The following is a 19,502-nucleotide window of genomic DNA, read 5'->3' on the forward strand; positions in this document are numbered from 1 at the left end:
ATGGAAATGGAGAGTCTTTGTCAAAACATTGTGACTGAAATAAACTCGCTATGCTGGTGTGTGGATTTTCCCTCCTGGTTTTATCTGTCAAGGTATTAAAGTACTAAGTATTTAGACTTAGTTTCGTTAACCCATAACGACCCAGTGCTATTTTTGTGACTCTTCCCAAATGAATTTTTTTGGTAGATTTAACCTTTCTTAAGTGATTTCTCACCATTTATTATTATATTATCCTCTGTATTTAGCAAATTTTCAGTGAAATTCATGTGTTTTCCAATGTTTAATTTACTGAACATGTAGATCTTCTTAAAAACGCAGAGTAAATTCAAAGGATATTAGATCAGAAATCCAAAAAAACTGAAGCAAAAGTGAGTTTTTCAGAAAATATACCAGTAACCTATACGTAAAAACAAGCATTTCCATCCACTGTCATTGATCCAACTCCATGGGTTTTACTGGTGAATCAGTGTTGTAGAATATGATGGTGTTTCTTTGTTCACTACGGAGCCTCTGAACGTCCAAATGGGTCGTATCTGATGACCATGAAAAGATGAGAAACTCTATTTTGCACCAATTATTTACATGTACTGATAGGATTAGTGGATCAACCGCTTATATACATTTTAGATCAGTAGATGGTTTTGGTCACCAGTGGCTGTTTGGGTCTTTATGGGTTAACTTGACACCCTTCAGTATTTGTTTATTGCAAGACAGATATCATTTATGTGATGCTGTTTACCAGTTATCGCTGATATTTTTCTCATATTGTGTAGGCCTGTTAGTTTTCTGAAGACCAGCTGGTATAAATGTGTAAAAGAGTAAATGCATAACAGAATGACTATTCTCCATACAGATGCACTACTGGTTTATAATTTCCAGTAAATGAGTCAGGTTGGTTAAAGTGATAGGTTAGTGCAGGACTGTTGGCCTGATGAAGTGGGCAGTTGTACAGCGTGGGTGACAGTGTTAGCATCCCACACACTGGTCATCGCTGCTAGACCTGGATTTACACAACACAGTGATGATGTCATCCGCCATAATGAGCACAGCGTGTCCCAGAGTGAACATGTCCAGCTGTCCTCCTCAGTAAGACAGTGGTCAACCCACACGTCCATGGTGACATGCTCAGACTGAACGCATGCACTCACATGTACGCACAAACATACGCTCACATTCCTGCTAATACCCACCTAAACACACCCTTTACCCCACACATAAACACACCCGTAGTGTGTCCAGAACTTTTGGTATTGCTGTTTGTGAGCCCCCACCTTTTCACGGAAAGGGAAAGGTCTGGCCTTTCACAAGCATCCCAGTGTTTTCTTGCACAAACTGCTGGGTTGTGTAAGTATACCTGGCTGCTGATGCCTGAAAGCACACTTTGTCAGTCAGTATGTCCAAGTAATTCTGCCAAAGTTGTTGACAAGAGTGCTTAAAAAGGTAGGTCATTCAGGAATTTTATCTAGCTGAAATAAATTTCCTCAACATTTTCATAGTGTGTGGTATGGTTTATTTAGGAGATACTAGAGTTGGTGCTGATACGACCAACATAAGGCCATGTTTCAGGTAAAATATTGAATCTTGTATCACTGCAGAACATGCTCAACGTTTCATGCTCTCATTGGTGATCAAATTAATTCTCATAAACATCCAGACGAGGCATTTTTTCTGTTGACAATTGTTAAATAAAAAGTTAAACAAATTTAGAACTTGGCAGGAAAAGAACTAGAATCAAATATGACTCTACTTGTGTTGGACTAGAAAACTCTTTGACCTGTAGAGAAAGCATTTCTATCATCCATATCTTAAAGGTGGGGTAGGAGATCTTGGAAAAACTACATTTTGGAAATACACAGTTCAAAAGTCCAAACCCCTTTTCTTCAGACATTCCCCTGAAGCCACGCCTCCAGAACACTGTCATGCACAATGCTTGTTCTTGAGGGTTCACGAGCGCTGCACAGCATCAATTCGCCCGGCTCCGGCTCCGGCTCTGGCTCCAGTTCATGGATCCATGTGCACCTCATTCAGTCCCCTCCAACACCCCCCTGTTTGTCAGCAGAACAGCCCCAATTCATACCTATCTGGCAAACGTTACATTTCCTAGTGATTTATCTTGGTGACAAAAGAGTTTGCTAGTGAACTTTCGATCCTAATAGAGCTAATATAGCCAAGCTCTGGCTCTGGCTTCGTTTCCTGTACAAGTGCTCCAAGCTCCTGCACGATTCATGCCCGAAGAGGGGTACGTGCAGAGGGGGAAGTAGGGGAGGGACAAATGACAGCTGAGTTTGCTAGACATATCACCATTCAGTCATTTTGATGGGCCGGTCAAAATGATTAGATGGTGTTTTTTCAGCCCTGTCCGTTCCACAGGTGACTCAATTTTTTATTTTTGTGTTAGAGCATTTAATAAATTGGTTGCAATCAGGGTGTGAAGTGGATTTTAAGTAATATAGTAAAACATGCTTCAGGAAAACATCTCCTACCCCACCTTTAATGACAAAAGCATTAGACAAAGGCATCAGGAGTCTGAATGTGTTTTATCATAAATATGTTGCAAAAAATCCTCAATTGAAATAAATCAGGATCATCATTTTATTTCCATGTGCCCTGTACTGACATGCAGCCCTACATTAAATGGATCTGATGGAGTCGAGGACACATGGGTCATACATTCAGACCGTTGACTCCTAGCCTTCAGCTTCCCTATCATTACCTGATGTCATTGTCAGCTCGGTGGCAACTGAGTGGTTAGTCATGTCATCATCACAGTCATGAATGGTGATATTTCCCATTGCAGATTTTTGTCGTGTTGTGTCATGTCCGTCTTGCATCACATTTGATCACATGGAGCTGTTGCAAAGCGTATACTCTGAAGACCTGTTTAGCAACATGCAGCCTTTATAGACAAGTTGCAGTTGATGTTGTTTTTCTGTTGTTGGGGTGAAAGTTGGGTCTATGCATTGATCTGCAGGCCTTTGTCCTTTCTCTGTCATTTTGTGGGTGAAGGGGCCTCTCTAGGGGGGTGAGGCCTTAGACCTGCCTCCTTCAGAAGTGACTGATTGATAGAGAAGAGAAAATGGGGTCATGGCAGTATTCCTGAGAGCTTTCCCTTTCTTTCAAAGGTTCCCTGATTATTGCACCGGCCTGATGCTATTGTTTATGCATGCATTGGGCTCTCATTGTCTTTCATGTCCCACTAACTGTGGAATGAGATACAGTCATAGGCTGCTTATAGAAAGACCACATTTTCGTCCTTACTAATGAGCGAGTCTTGACCTAAATGAGTTTATTATCAGTAGTTATGTTATCCTACATGATAAGACCTGTTTTATTACTTGTCTTTGTCTTCTTTAACCATTGCTGCACATACTCTACTGGTATAAATTTTCAAATGTTTCTAAACTAATAATGAGCTTGGGAGCTGAGACAGTCTGGTTTTTTTTCTCCCAGATTCACTGCTTTGCACTACTTTGTGCCACCATGTGCGCACTGTGTGTGTTTTTATTTCAACATTTGTGTTTGAGAAAGATTGTGTCATCCAGGGCAGCACGCCGCCACTGTTTAGCTAACATGTGTTTGTTACTCAAGCTGTTGGCCAGGTTGTGTTTGTCTATGGTTACTTTGCCCTCTTTGACTATGCAATGAGCAAACAACTACCCACAATTGTTGGTCCCTGCTGCCTGCACCTCTCCGATACACACCCACAAACACGTGTATATGCATATCAGTATTTCCCTGTGGTCTGATTTACTGTTTCACGACCAATTTAACTAAATGAGAGGGCTTACTTGTCTGAGGTAGCGGCTGATTTTGTGTTTTATGGAGCATCTGATAATGAAATGGATATTGCAAGCCTTTTAGTTAATATGAAAGGTGAATGTACCCATGTGACTTTAACTGTAGACTATAAGTGTATAGACACAAATGAACCTTACATAATAGAAAAATTATTTAAAGCCTCTAAATATAATAATGTAAAGGGACATTTTCTGGATTATATAATGTATGAACAATGAAAAACGTGACTCATCGGTAGGAATACAGCATTACATACAGCATTAAAGTCTATATAATGTACTTCAATTTCAACAAAAAACAAGGGATCAGATAGTATGATTGAACCTGGTGGGAAAACGGTAGGCTCCTGTCAGTTCCAGACAGAGGACGTGGACATGTGTAGACTTGTCTCCAGACAGTGAGAACACAAAGGTAGGAATGTCCGAGGAATGACTTCTCTGAAATGTCACTAAGTGGAAAGGCCGGTTTTATTTGAGATTATTTAATTCATTTATTGCAATTCAACTGTTAGAACTGGAGAGAGAAGTTCTTTATCGTGGGCTCATAATGCCCTTATGAAGTTTTTAGTAGTGCAGGTGTCTTCTGTGTTGATGAACTTCTGAGTTGATCATTTTATAGAGTGTTTTTTTTCTGAAATTATTTGGCTGTGACAATTTTTTGTGTAACCACAGCCATGACCTCAACACCACCAGCTTTTTATTTCAGTCAGCCTCTGTTAACGGTGTTTCCTGTCAGCCAAAGATTTGAATTTTGGAGAAAAATGTCATTTCTCACAACCCAAAAAGAGTCTGTAACACTGCCATCTTTCTGTTTTGTAATGCTAATTTCCTGTCTTTTTTTGTGTGCATATTTTGATTTACTCCTAACAACTTCACTTACTTATATGCACCTTAAAACCACACCAGTACATGATCATGTCCTGAACCACACTCTGAAGAAGTCATCTGGACCTTGCGTTGTCACTATCATTACATGACTCATATTTTCTCTAGGCCTCTGTGATTCTACATTACAACTCCTGTGCAACTGTGTTCACACTTTTGATGTAATACTATTATTAACAGTTTATAAAAGTATCATTTCTTATAATGGAATCTAGTCTAGTGTTTCATACTCTCACTCCCTACTTCTCTTTGAAGAGCTATAGATTAGTGAAATGAAGGCTTTCTGTCCATGCAGTAACAGGATCAGTGGCTTCGGTATGCTTGTTTAGGACTGAAGGCCTTCACTGTGTCGCTGTGTGATTTGTTTGCTCTGTTCATTAACCCCTTGGTCAAACGTCTGACATGCTGCTGTCACTTGTTTGCTTGGTGCTGAAGCTCTCTAACCACTCTCTTTCCTTAATCCTTTCACGCATTTGTTTCCACTTCTGTTTGCCTCACCATCCTCTTCTCTTCCCTCTTCTTTTTGGTTTACATTTTCTCTTCTGCTGTCGTTAGTCTTTATGTGCTTTTCTACACATTTTCACATCGTCTTCACTTCTCTGCCTTTCTCTCCTCTTCCTGCTTTCGTACAACTAGAAAGGCTCTGTGAGGTTACAACCACTCAAGGATTTGCAGCGTCAGACTCCAGAAACTGTCAAATTTTATTTAAGACAGTGTTTTTAGAATCTGCACAGCCCAAAAACAATGTTTCCTTTGTGTTACCCTCCAAGTGATAACATATTCTCATTTCACATTGCATCGCTCAGTTAAACAAATTAAACAAAACTATTGCACCTTGAATTTTGTCTGTTTTATAGGAGCAGCAAGCTCAGTCAAACGTGTACAAAATGACCATGGGCAACTAAATGGGTGTTTAGTTGCCTGTGGTCTCTCACTGAGGCTTGGTGAATGGATTCGATATGGGCCACGGTGTTTGCTGGGGGACTCTTCCTTTCACTGAGGCCACAACAAAAGGGTCATTGTGACCAGGAGTGCCACAGGCTTTATATAATAAGGACCCTTCACTGGTCAAATCTCCGCTCTTTACGGCCATACTATCAGTTACTATATGTGTGATGTGTGTCCATGATTACTCACTATTTTCAGATGTTAAATTGTATCAGGTAGCATCGTCTCTCTGTTTTGATAAGGCTGTTTATATAGGATAAACACTAAGCTCTGTAGATCTGTATGTGGTCTGTGGATGCTGCAGTTACATTATGCAACAGTTTTACTTTATTCACTCGATGATAGTGAAAGTTGCAGAAGTGAAGGGTTGTTGCACTGGACCGGAGTATTTATCAACTTTATTGTAAGGGCATATTAACGCCTACAAGAAATTATGTGCAATAAATAGACTAACTAACCTCGCTGTCGACTCTAAAGCGTCACTTATTAATCAGAGTGCAGCTGAGGGTCAGTTGGGGCTTCATCTGATTGGTTACATGTCCACGTGCCGAGAGTGACTCATGACATATGTAAATAAAACAGTTTTTTATCAGTAAAAGGGATTCAGACAGGCTTCTTTTAAAAAGGAAAACACAAGTCAGATATGGACACAAAGTCACACTGAAATGCACTAAAATAATAAAACACAAACATAAATTATGTATAATTACAACATACAGTACTGTTGTGCAAAAGTCAACATTAGCTTTGTTGGTTTAGTGAAGTTCTAATGACCACGCAAATGCATTTTTCAGTCTCTGTATTAAGATACAATCTGGATATATATAAAGTATGTGCGGCAGTAAAAACAAAAGTTTCAAGGAAAGAACCAAGGTTGTATTTAGTGTGACCTCCTTTTGCACTTAACATGTCTTTAACCCCTTTTTTTCCAGATAATATGAGATTTATTGCATTCCTTTTCTAATGTTTTATACCAGGTGTCATTCAACACGTCAGATGCTTGTAACTGTATTTGCTGCTTCTTGTCATGAGGACAGGGGTCACACTAAATAGTGACTTTAACCTTTAGAACCCATTTAGTTCAGGTTTTTTGTGTGACCTTTAAGGCTGTGAACATAATTCCTGGGTTTTTTGTTGTATCTAATGAAAAGGAAATGAGAAATAAATATGTATGTTCATGTCAATCCTGCAGAAATGACACACCTAGAGGTGGCCTAAGACTTTTGCACAGTGCTGTACATCACATTTCATATCTTATATTACCAGCCTTCTACTTCAGTGAAGCTATTCCTTGTGTCTAAATACTTTTTAATGTCATTTGATTTTGCAGTATATCCTTACAGTGTAAACTGATGCTTGATGACACTTTTAAATTCAATAATAGTATATTCACAGCTTATAATTAACTGCTGACAGAGAAAAAATAATCAATTAACCATATGGCTATTTTTTTCTACACTATATCGATTTTTGTCTATGGTCCAGACTGCCCTGTGTGTATTGTACATATCTGTATCTGTATTGCAATCACAGCACTAGTGCCAAATTGCAATACAAAAAAACCCCTCATGCATCAATGGGTTTATGTGACACAGAGATAGTGACACTCACATATGGTGTACGTAGTTCAGTAGACATTTGAAACACTGTCCTTAAAGTTGGATTTGATTATTAATCTTTGGTGAGTTATTTAAATGCATGATTAACAAAGTATTCTACAGACAGTCTGCACTTTATGTGGTTTGTACTTCAAATAAAACCTGAAACGTGCCCAAATTTCCACTTACAAAATACAGCTTCCATTTTTTTGTCACTGGCTGCTGATCTCAGCCTCTCCCTCATATCTCCCAACATATAAAAGCAACATTAAATTAACATGTGCCCATAATTCAATGCATAAGAAAGACATTGTAGCATAACTTTACAATATTAGTGTCCACCTGATTCAGAGAAATCAACATAATTAGGCGGAAACTTTTGTGTAGCCTGACAACTCCTGTGAAGAGTTTTACTGCATCACAAAGCATCTTTAACCACAAACAAATTTCCACTTCTTAAATAAGAAAGGGCTTCTGATTGGGATAATATCTAGCTGCATATATTCTGTTCCCTTTTTGAGTTGATTTGTACTTTCACACACTGGCTTATTTAATGCTGGGGCTAGACCCACCCTTTGTGCATTAAAGGCTTGTTCCTGGTGGAACATAATGACATGTTTTATAATCCTGACCTCAAGAGTGTAATAAAACCCCCTCTTATTTGAGATTTAAAGCTTAAAGAAACTGTAATGTCACTTTTTTGTAATATGGCATTAAAGCCACTGTCAGCAAAGTTTCATTCGAAATGCAAAGGGGGTCTCATCACTTCTCCGACAGACACAATGCCCCATTTATGCTCTGGCTTCAACGTATACACATGTGCATGCACGCACACTATAGGCAGTATGATGAGGGGATGCAGGGCACTGAGTGGGTGTGTGTGTGTGGATGTCCCTCTTTCATTTCCTGCCAAAAGCCTGTGTCCTTGAGTTCCCTCTGGGGGCGGGATAGAAGAGGCCCTCTAACGCGTGTGCATTCAAATCACCTCATCTGTCACATGCACAGAATACACTCACGCACGTGTGCAAACCCACACTTTCTCTCGATTACTCCCATGAGCACATACACCCACAATCCTATCTGATCTCCCAGGGGAGATGTGATCGGATGTGACGGTATAGGTCGGTGAAGATTGTCCAGGGATTAAAAAAAACATTAGACAGCTGATCTGCACACAAACCTGATCAAGAAACCAATTGCATAAACAGGCTTCATTTAGCCTCTGTTGTTATCCAGGATTTTCTGCCCTCAAATAAAGCCTCTGAGAAGAATTAGAAGCTGTGTTTAATGTTCTTTCTGTGTGTCTGTTTTTCTCTGGTCTAGAACAAGCACCAGCCTGTGCCTCCCATGGGTGCCAGTTTCACTGTGCTGTGACTCATGATGGGCCTAAGTGCTACTGTGGCAATGGCTACAAGGTTGCTCCAGATGGAAAGACGTGTAAAGGTGAGTGGGTGCTTTTGCAGATTTATTGTTAACATGGTCAAGGCGAATCAAAGCTATCATCTGATTGCTCTGACATCCTGCACATGGTCTGTATTTTGCATGCAGCACTATATAGAGAAGATGAAAAATCTCCAGTAAATCAACTTCTCCCCTTGTTTAATCACTGACTTGCATCATTCTTTTCTTCTGGTAGATTTTAATGAGTGCAGTGTATACGGCACCTGCAGTCAGACGTGCACAAACACTGAGGGCTCCTACACCTGCAGCTGTGTGGAGGGCTACCTGCTGCAGCCAGACAACCGCTCCTGCAAAGCCAAAAACGGTGAGAATGCACACAAAAAATAAAGTTGAACTGAAACCAAAGGCACATTACATAGAAACTGAGACATGATTTTAAAATGTTCAGTTGAAGATGTCTAGTTTTGTATGCTTCTGTTCTAGATTGATGCACACTGATGGAATGTCAAGATTTGTATTAGTACTTTAACCCAGTATTTCCCTGTTATCCTCCTTTATACTTTTACTCCACCACTATCACTGAAGCAAATATTGTAGTTTTTCGTCCGCTAGATTTGCTTGACAGCTTTAGCTACTTTTTGGATTAAAATTTTACTGTCCACTGAAACCCAAATCATCCTCTTTAAGCTAAATAAAGTCTTCAAAAACCCTCTTGGATTTGCTGGCAAATGCATTGACACAAAGCTAAAAACAGGCCTTTTTCCCCTAAGCTTTGCTTTTACTTTTTAGAGATACATGGCTCTCACAGGATACCACAAACATATGATGGGCTTACAGAATATGATGCATTGCCAGAAGTCTGTAAAATTGTTCAACTGAGCTCATTCATGAATATTTAAAGCAGTAATATGAATCCAAAACCATTATATATAATAGTAAAACTCTGACAGGGACAATTTTACTGCACAATAACTACTTTTAGGCACTTACTTTTTCATAATTATGTACATTTTGCTAATTATACTTACTTGCATAACTCTGCAAACATGGTACTAGTAGGGCTGCACAATATTGGAAAAAACTGACATTGCGATTTTTTTAACCTTGCGATATATATTGCGATATGAAAAAATACCCAGGAGGATATAAAAGCTGTTTGACGCTGACGTAAATGGTCAAACAAATTAGTTGTGTTACCTCTCGTTGTGGCAACAGGTGCAAGACACTGTCGACACAGAACCTGTGTTTCAGGATCATCCTTCTTGTGCCTGAAATAATTCCAGATAACTAACGTTACTTTTCTTTTTGGCTCCAAGTCACTCATTTTTCAATGTTTTTATCAGGGACTCACTCCATGTGCAGGGGCGTGGTCTGCTTTGGCAAACTGATTAAGAATGATTGTGATTGGTGGATCACTGCGCGTAGTGTGTGTCAGGTACCCAGGTTGAAATTAAATGAGAACACGTTGAGTTCATTTACCTCCTACATTGCAGGACCTACGGTGTGACTATTGTGCACATGTACATTGTGATGACGATGCTCAAACGATATATTGTCTAGTTCTTGTACTACTAACTATTGTCTAGTTAGTAGTACTTAAGTAAAGCATCTGCATGTGCTAATTGAGTACATCATATTAATATGGCCCCCAGCCTGATTCTAATCTTGCTTTTGACTCATCTTCCTGTTTACCTCTGCAGTGCCCGTGGATCGTCTTCCCATGCTGTTAATCGCTAACCTTCATGACATTCGCTGCACTTCCCTGAGTGGCTCCATGTCCAGACTGCCCTCCATCACCACCAAACAGACTATGGCTATGGATTTCATCTATGCTGAGGAGACGGTGTGCTGGATAGATGTGGGTGACACTCCCGCTGCCACCCAGCTGAAGTGTGCCAGCATCCCTGATCTCAAAACGGTCACCAACATCCGCACCATTAACATCTCCCTCAGCCTCCACCGTGAGTAACAGTAATCTGATGTGATTATTATGAAAAGATACAGTAATGTTTGGGTCTGTTTGGTGGTTACTTCTGCTAAGAAGCTATGTAATCACTTGAGTTTGTTTGTCAGCGGAAGGGAGATTTTTAAATCTCCTTTTCTAACATTGCAAAATAGGGCTTTTTATTGAATTATAGGACTGTGTAGCCTTGGTGGAGCCATGCATTCATGAGAGTGCCCTTCGAGTTGAGAAAATGTTGTCAATTGAACAAAGAGCATGACATTAGCAGTATCAGACCAATCAAGGTTATCAGTTATTACCTCTGCCAAGGAGATAATGTAATCATCTGTCTATTTGTTTGAATGCCAGCAAAAAGTACTGCTCCAAGTTTTGTAAAACATGGTCAGAAGTGTAGGTCACGATCCAATAATGAACAAATTTTTGTTTTTTGTTTATTCTCATGTTGTAATACAGGGAATTTGCTGGGCTTTGGTGGAGGTAGGTGCTCTACTGGGCACTCTACGAGTTAGTTGTTAACTTGTTCCGTGTAAAATCTTCCCGCTTTGCCTCAGGAATCAAATGTCTCAGGCATATGTATGATGTGAAGTGATACAGCCTCATCTCCAAAAGCTGCTCATCCCAGCAGAAAAGTCCTGAGTGGAAGTGCTGAGTCCAGCTTTATTTTTTCAAAAGGTTTGTCTTTGAAGAGCAGGGGCGCTCTGACACAACACTAAATCATCCCTTAGAGGCAATATGTGTGGAGCTGACTTACAGTGATGTGATGCATATAAGGCTGCCAGCATGCCTTCAAGTCTGTACCTTCAAGTTTGTAGGTACTTTGTATGTTTCTTGTCAGCAGCCTACTGTGTAGTCTGATTTATGGACTGACTGTACTTTCATGAGCCTGGTTTTCTTTTCATTGCTCATGTTTGATGCATTCAAGTGTAATTGCTTTTATCCTGTCTTCTGTCATTGATTTCTCATATGACGACATTCGGCATGTGGTTTTTTCCCAGGTTATGGTCTCCGCCTGCCCCAAGTACAGAATGTTCTGTCGGTTGCTGCAGTAGATAGCACCTAATTCTCGTGTTGTTTTTGTGTGGGTGTAGGAGGATGTTGTTGGAACAACAGCTGATAAACAAGTGAAATATATGGGATGTGGACGTACCGTCCCAGGAGCCACAGGTTTTAATGCACATGTGAATCACTTTGCTTTAAGAGACTCATGATTCACCTCTGATTATAAGCCTGACAATGATGGTATTATTTGTGTGCCTGACAGAGCTGTTACTCTCATAAGAATGAGGGCAGAAATGTAGACAAAACATAAAAGCCAGGGTGTGTGTGTGCGCGCGCGTATGCATGAGTTTGTGCTTGTGAGAAGCGTTCCCTTGAGAATTAGCCTGAGGCATGGAACGACAGACGTGAAAAACAAGTGGAGAAGCCGGGTGCATAGACCCTGAAATGCGGGATACAGAAGTTGTGAAATGATTAGAAGTACTTCTGCTCGTACCACTTCAGAAGAGGCTTGTGTCACTGCTGACAGTCGGGGCAGAAGGGAGACTATGAGGATCAACGAACCCCAACATCTCAAAATAGAGGTTTTTTTTTTTTTTCTTTTAGCTGGTTCATTACACTCTCATAAGTTGCCCATATTATTTTGCACTTGTGTAGGTTTGCCTGCACAAAATACCCTGTTTTTTTTTTTTTTTACACTTATTCCACTTTCTTTTTTTCTTTTTTAAATACGTATTTATACACTTATTCCAAAAATACAGGATTGCTAAATTGTTATATTAAGAATGATCAATATGAGGGATTCACTGATGTGTTTGCTGAACATCCTGCTCTGGGCAAATCAGGTGTCATTCACCAGTGGCAGTGGCCGATGTTTATATGATGCGTTCATGATCACATAGTTTTTATGGCTGAATTTGTGGTTTAAAAAACCCCCAAAACTGACCTGTCTTTCAGCCTTTCATCAAACTAGTATGGAAAAAGAAAAAATGTTTTTGCTTTTGTGACACAAAAAGGGGAATTAATAATATACTAATAATTACACAGACGGGCAAATTTGGTATAAGCCCAGAGTTTCATCCTAAATTAACAGTAGGACAACCAAATGTCCAATGGGGTCAAATTTACCCAATAGGTTTAAAGTCCATAAAAGTATTATTTGTCATTGTATTAAATCTTTCTCTCACAAAAGAATGTCTCAAGTCCTAACATGAGCTGAATAGTGAATAAATAGTCACCTTCATTTTGCTAATCTGGTTTTATAATTAAAGTATCTTTAAGAACACATATCACTTTGCACAGATGTTGGTATGGATTAATGGAAAATGACAGACAGTGGGTCTTAGAACTAAATTATTTGCGTATGTATTTAGTTCATAAACCAGTCTTTTCCATTGTAAAGTCATAAGTAATGTTGTATATCTTTCATATCACACACAAATAACAAACCTAGGAAGTTGCAGCATAAATGATGTGAAAATCAATGCATTTCAATATGAGTACATTTGACTCAGTGGGTGTTATAGGTATAAAATGCCATGTTTATAATCTAGATTTGTCTTCACTGTATTTAAAAAAAGGGAATTTAACACAACACAATTTTAGGAAAAGTCAAAATTTGGTGAACTTCATATTTCATTAAAACTAGAGTTACGCACAATTGGAAATAACAGCCACAGGTCCCTTTGACCCTCTGACAGTTCTAGTGTTGATATTCCAATAATATATGCTGACGTATGTAACGCAGGGTTTTTCTCAAAGATTGACACTCTTTACCTTTTTCTCAGCTGCCTTCCTAAAGTGTTACCATATTTGTACATATCCAGAACCTATTGATATTCAAGTCTTTCTTAACCTTTATAAGCAGGTGTGCTCCTTCTTCTGACTAGAAATATTGGCTTTTCTGTTGAGCATGCATTTTTCAGACTCGTGAAATTAGAGCGGCCCAATCTATCATTAAAGTGTTGTCTTTGCAATGTGGTAATACGCAGCAGTTGCACTGCAGGGCATGCAATATTGCAAAATCAAGTAAGGCAAATTAATGCAAACACATCATGCTGTTACTTTTTGCTGCTTGATGCAAAAGGAGGACTCGCATTAATCTGATTTTCCTTCACTAATTTACAAGAGAAGTCTGAGTGAGAGGACATATTTTAATTGTACAAATTACTGTTCTAATTTTGTGTCTTGTAGAGTGTTTTAATATGTATATTTGGTGTGTGTATATATATATATACACTCAAAAAAATAATTAAGCCAAAAATGTTGACTTTATGTATTTCAATTACATGTAAATTTTCCATGTAATTTTATTACATAAGTTTAATGTAAAGAGTTGCATTTAATACAATGTTTTCTCTATCATATTGAGTCAATATGAATAAATTAAATACCTTCAGTCCGATTTGCTTTAGTCAATGCAAATTTTTACATAAACTGTGTTTGACTGTGACGCTCAGTGTGATCTAGTTAATAAAGTCTACTTTATTTGTTTAGATTCACTTTATACTAAGCATATTCACATTATGTTTGACTTTTTCAGATAAATAAACTTTAAATTTCCTATATTTCAGTTACATTTTACTTTAAAATATTACTTCATGTTTATTAGAGCCAAGAATAATTTTTTTGAGTGTATGTGTGTGTGTGTGTGTGTGTGTGTGTGTGTGTATATATATATATATATATATATATATATATATATATATATATGTATATATATATATATATATATATGTATATATATATGTTTATATATTTAGAGCTTTACATATATTTTTCTTTTTCTGTTGTATTGATATTTCTTTCCTGTTACTTTATTTTACTTGACTGGAGCGACTGTAACATCCAATAATTCCCCCTGGGATTAATGAAGTATTCTGGTTCTGATTCTGATTGATTAAGAGCTCTTGGATAAATGCGGTTTGTTGTAAATGAATGGTATGATGGATTTGGATGCACAACAAACTACAAATCACAATTATTCGTGATTAGTTTGTGATTCTAGAGAGAAATATTACTAAATAAATACTACAAAAGAATGATGCAATGGTACCTTTTTCCAACACGGTGCAGCCCCTTTAGGAATAACAGTAGGTTATTATTGCATTGTGTGAGTTGGGACTAGAGGTGGAGGTGACAGGGACAATGACTAAAGCAAAGCAGACAAGGAGGGAATGATCAAATGAGAGGGGGAGAAAAAAAGCTAGTGATTTGTCGTACCTTCCGTGTGTGTGTGTGTGTGTGTGTGTGTGTGTGTGTGTATGCGAGTGGTCATGCAGATGGTATTTACATTCCTCTCTTGGGTTATGTCAGCCTCAACAGTCCCTGCATTCCTCCAGCCGTCTCAGGTCCTGTCCAGTCAGGTCACTCTTAACACGCTCATAGCTGAGACACAGACAAACACACACATACTGACCCAAATACCTTTGACTCATGCCGCCACTACTTAGTGACATATTACCTTTTATGAATTACGATTTCAGATTTTTAACCCATTTCCTTGTGCCTGTGACTAAACAAAGCTTTGACAAAGTGTACCTTTGCACACTTATTGCACCTGTGTCTAAAATTAGGGCTGCGTTATTTTCTGGTGTTGATGCAGTTGCTCATCGTACCATCTCTGCTGCTTCTTGTTTGTGTCTGTGCCTTATTTAGGTCAAACTAGCCTTTAATTTTGCTCTAATTTAATGTTTAGAATGGCACAATCAGAAAAACACTTTGTTTTGATTGTAGGCCATGATGGAGAACCTTGCAGAAATTGTGTAGCAGGGGTGGTAATAGCAGGCTTTTCATCTATTATTTAGTACGATGTGTAGGCAGTCTTGTCTTTTGGGTTGGGCTGCCCACCTCCTCTGAGCAACACTGCAGGAAATGCTGGCTGTGTGGTTCTCACTGAATCGACTGGTGGCTATTGGCTGTATAAAGACACACAGGGAGCAGACGGACAGAAATGAGGTGGTGCTTTGTGTTTCAGCGTTGCATCAGTCTGCGTTGAATGAAAAGCCTTCCATATAAGTTTATGTCCTCCTGAGACCCAGCAATACCTTTTTTTCCTCTGTAGAGGACAAAAGTTCCACAGTTTTACTTAAAAATGCTGTCCATTGCAAAGGACATTTCATTATAAATAAATAAATAAATAAATAAATAATTTTAAAAATATATCTGAAACTAGAAAAGCACTCGGAGAGCGCAGACCTTTGCCAAGGCAGATCAGTGCCCCCCCGATCACCACCAAAATTTAATCATTTGTTCCTTGTGCCAGTATCAACATTTCCTGAAATTTTCATCCAAATCTGTGTATAACTTTTTGAGTTGTCTTGCACACGGACAGATAGACAGACAAACCAACGCCGGCAAAAACATAACCTCCTTGGCGGAAGTAAAAACTGATGTATTATGCAGTTTCCAATCAAGACAATTGTTTAATGTAAAAACTTTCACTTTCGTGGGTCTCAGGATGATATTGTGCATATATGTAGCATTTGATCTTTAGTTTGACTCTGAATGCTTAACAATTAACTATATCTGCCTTTTTGTTACATGCTTTGTCATCTGTTGTAAATGGGTTCTTCATTGTTTTAGTACAACTAGGACTCAGGTGCACTTCGTTGCATAAAATCCTTATTTATAGAGCTTTTTTAAAAAACAGAATGAGGGCCACAAACTGCAACAGGACACAAATCAAACATTATGCATCAGGTACATTTAACCACAACTGATCCTTTGAAGTAAATGCAAAAAATGGTGCAACTTTGTTTTACAGCTCAGGTACACTTATGAGAGTTTGGTAAGCAGACCCGGGGATGGCCTTAGATGGATAGGGATGGAGCTGTGGAGGCAGGGGGGTGGGGGGTGGGGGTCTGGAGCAGGGTTCACACAAACACAGTGATTTATAGCTTCTGGGAGCCTGAAAGAGCAGGGCAGATAAGTAGACGAGGGTTCCAGATGTGGCCAGCTCTGTCTGCATGTGTGAAGATAAAAGGGGAGAGGAGCGCCTTCCCCATCCCATCCCGTCCTCTCCACAGCATTGACCAGACCCCCCCCCCCTCCGTCCATCAGTCTGTCTGTCTATCAGTCAGTCCTTCTTCTTTGTCTTTGTTCTCAGGGTGTTTTCTTTAGATGAGCAAGTATTTGGGGTTTCTATTTGGGCCTGAAGATCCACTGTAATCGTTATTTCATGAGACCATGTTAATATAGTTTAATATTAGTATGTTGTATGTAAATAACAGTAATAATAATAATCATAATAATCATAATAATCATAATAATCATAATAATAATAACAATAATGATACATTTTATTTATATACTACTTTCGATCAAAGTGCTTTACCACATAGCAACGATAAAAGAGTAAGAGCACAATAAAAAGAGATATAAAAACAGTTCTAAATAAATACAGTCAATTCCAGTATAAAAGCAAAAGAACAAGTTAAGAGCAGAGTAACCCTAACCCCAGAGTATGACTCAGAACAAAACACCTCAGGGCTCATATACAACAGTAAACAAATATGTTTATAATATATGAATTTGATTTGATAGGGAGGATACAGAGCATGAAATCCTCAGCTTTTGCATATGTAGTGGAATCAAAATGTACCGTTTTCATTCCACATTCCACAATACACTATGAGTGAAGAAGCACAATGAAGTACAGAAGTACAGTACATCTAATAAGATGCATAGTACAATCAGATGGACGGACAGACAGACAGACAAACAGACTTATTTGTACTCATTCAGGTACATAGGAATGCAGAGGTCTCTCAGTGCAAGTATAAAGGTTAAAAGATACAATCAAATAAAAGTCAAAGATATAAGCGGTATAAAATATAAAAGTAGTGTTAAAAACAATTAAGACAATGGCACAGTGACTTGTAATACATATCTAAAAATAAATACTATTCACAAATTGCACTTAAGAATACTGCACATGAGGACATTGCACAAATAATAAACTATAATTATTTGTATTTTATGTTATTGATCAGAATATGTGAATTCTACTGGAGGAAGCTGTTCATACTCCATTCAGTCTGTCTGTCTGTGTGTCTGTCTGTCAGCAGGATCTCACAAAAGAACTACTATAACGATTTTCAGAAACTTGAAATGACAGTGACTGGAAATATTTTCTGAAGAGCTCATAATGGTGAGAGTAAAGCCCAGTTCAGACCAAAAAAACATTTTAGGATGTTTCTGGTAAATATTGCATCAGTGTGAAGTGGCCAGTCTTGGCTCGACTCCAGCTGTCTGAACAACGCCAGTGACTCAGCATGTCAACCTGCTTGTCTTTTTTTTTTTTTTTTTTTTTTTTTTAATCTAGTACTTTATATTGTATGTTTATCCTTTTTTTTTTTTAACTGTAGCTGTTACACAAAACTGCAACACTATTATTTGCTGTTCTCCAGGTGAAACTTTGTCTTGATAGTTTGGGTTTTCTCCGCTTATTAGATGTGACACCAACTCCTCTCACTAATGGACCTAACAGACAGGCAAAATGTGGATCCTCTTTATGTCACTGTATCATCTATACTAGAAATGCAACTGTAGCAAGTAGCTCCCTATCTCTATCCTCATTCATATTTTATTATATTCAACTACAAACAAACTGGCAACTACAGTGGAAGTGCAGAGAATTGTCACTGTGGAAATGAAAGCACTGTCTTGTTTTGTTGCAGACCAGCACTTTGCAAGAAGTTCTTAAATTGCGTCTACGTGAATCTTTGGTCCTTAACCCATAAAGACCCAAACAACCGCCATTAACCTAAACCATCTACTGATCTAAACTGTTTCATATCTGTTGGTCCTCTAATCCTATCAATCCATGTCAATAATTGGTGTAAAATACACTTATTCATCTTTTCATTGTCATCAGATATGACCCATTTGGACGTTCAGACGCTCCGTAGTTACCATGGAAACACCATCCTCTTCTACAACATTAATTCACCAGTAAAACCCATGGAGCTGGATCACTGACACTGGGTTTATGTTCAATTAATGATATATTTTGCTGAAAGTCCCTTTTCTTTCTTCAGTTTTCATTGTTTTGATATAATAACCTTTGAATTTACTCTTTTAGCTTTTATGGACATCTACATGATCAGTGAATTGAATACAGGAAAATGTATGATTTTAACTGAAAAATATAAAATACGCACATCATTTCCACATATTCTAGGAATGCCCAAAAATTAACCATTATTGGAAAGAAATATATAAAGCCATAGAAATCATTCTTAATACCTACTTACCTTTTGATTTCAAAACCATGTATTTGGGATACATTTCTCCAGAGGTCAAAAACATAAACAGATACTTATTCAGCATATTACTCACTGCAGGAAAAAAGGCAATAACTAAACAATGGATGACACAAGAAGAACCGACAATAAATAACTGGATAGACATAACCATGGGAATTTATGGGATGTAAAGAATAACTTTCACTGTAAATTTGAAGATGGATTTTTTTGTGCAACACTGGGAAGGGATGGGTGAGATATGTAAAGCCTTTGAGATCTGATTTTGCTGAGATGAAGGCATGAATATGAACCCAAAAATCCTCTGAGGGAAATATGTTTTTGTATTTTTTATTTGTCTTTATTTATACATTGATTCTTTACTTTGAGATCTTGTATGCTAGGACCGTGATGAGCTGCTGTAAATGTTTTTGTTTTGTTTTTTTTACACCCACTCTCTGGATGTGCATAGTTTGTGTATTGGTTTGTTTTTTCAATGTATGAAAAAAAAACAAAAAACTGAATTCTTTCAATAAAAAGAAAATAAAAAATGAAAAATATAAAATACAGAGGATAATATTATAATAAATGGTGATAAATCACCTAAGAAAGGTTAAAATAGAGAGAAAAATTTATTTGGGAACTACCATAAAAGTCACTAAGTCTTTAT

General features: G+C 38.1%; 1 protein-coding gene across 2 annotated transcripts in view; it reads left to right on the forward strand.

Annotated features, from left to right (window-relative positions):
* LOC115423024 (low-density lipoprotein receptor-related protein 1-like) overlaps positions 1-19,502 on the forward strand; it is a 137,234-nt gene that overhangs the window by 31,369 nt on the left and 86,363 nt on the right. For both annotated transcript variants that reach the window (XM_030139712.1, XM_030139713.1), the window contains exons 4-6: positions 8,552-8,671; positions 8,865-8,993; positions 10,330-10,590. In XM_030139712.1, coding sequence (XP_029995572.1) covers positions 8,552-8,671; positions 8,865-8,993; positions 10,330-10,590 — 510 coding nt within the window. The remainder of the gene's footprint in view (positions 1-8,551; positions 8,672-8,864; positions 8,994-10,329; positions 10,591-19,502) is intronic.

This window comes from Sphaeramia orbicularis, chromosome 7 (assembly GCF_902148855.1).
Source record: "Sphaeramia orbicularis chromosome 7, fSphaOr1.1, whole genome shotgun sequence".
Taxonomy (NCBI): domain Eukaryota; kingdom Metazoa; phylum Chordata; class Actinopteri; order Kurtiformes; family Apogonidae; genus Sphaeramia; species Sphaeramia orbicularis.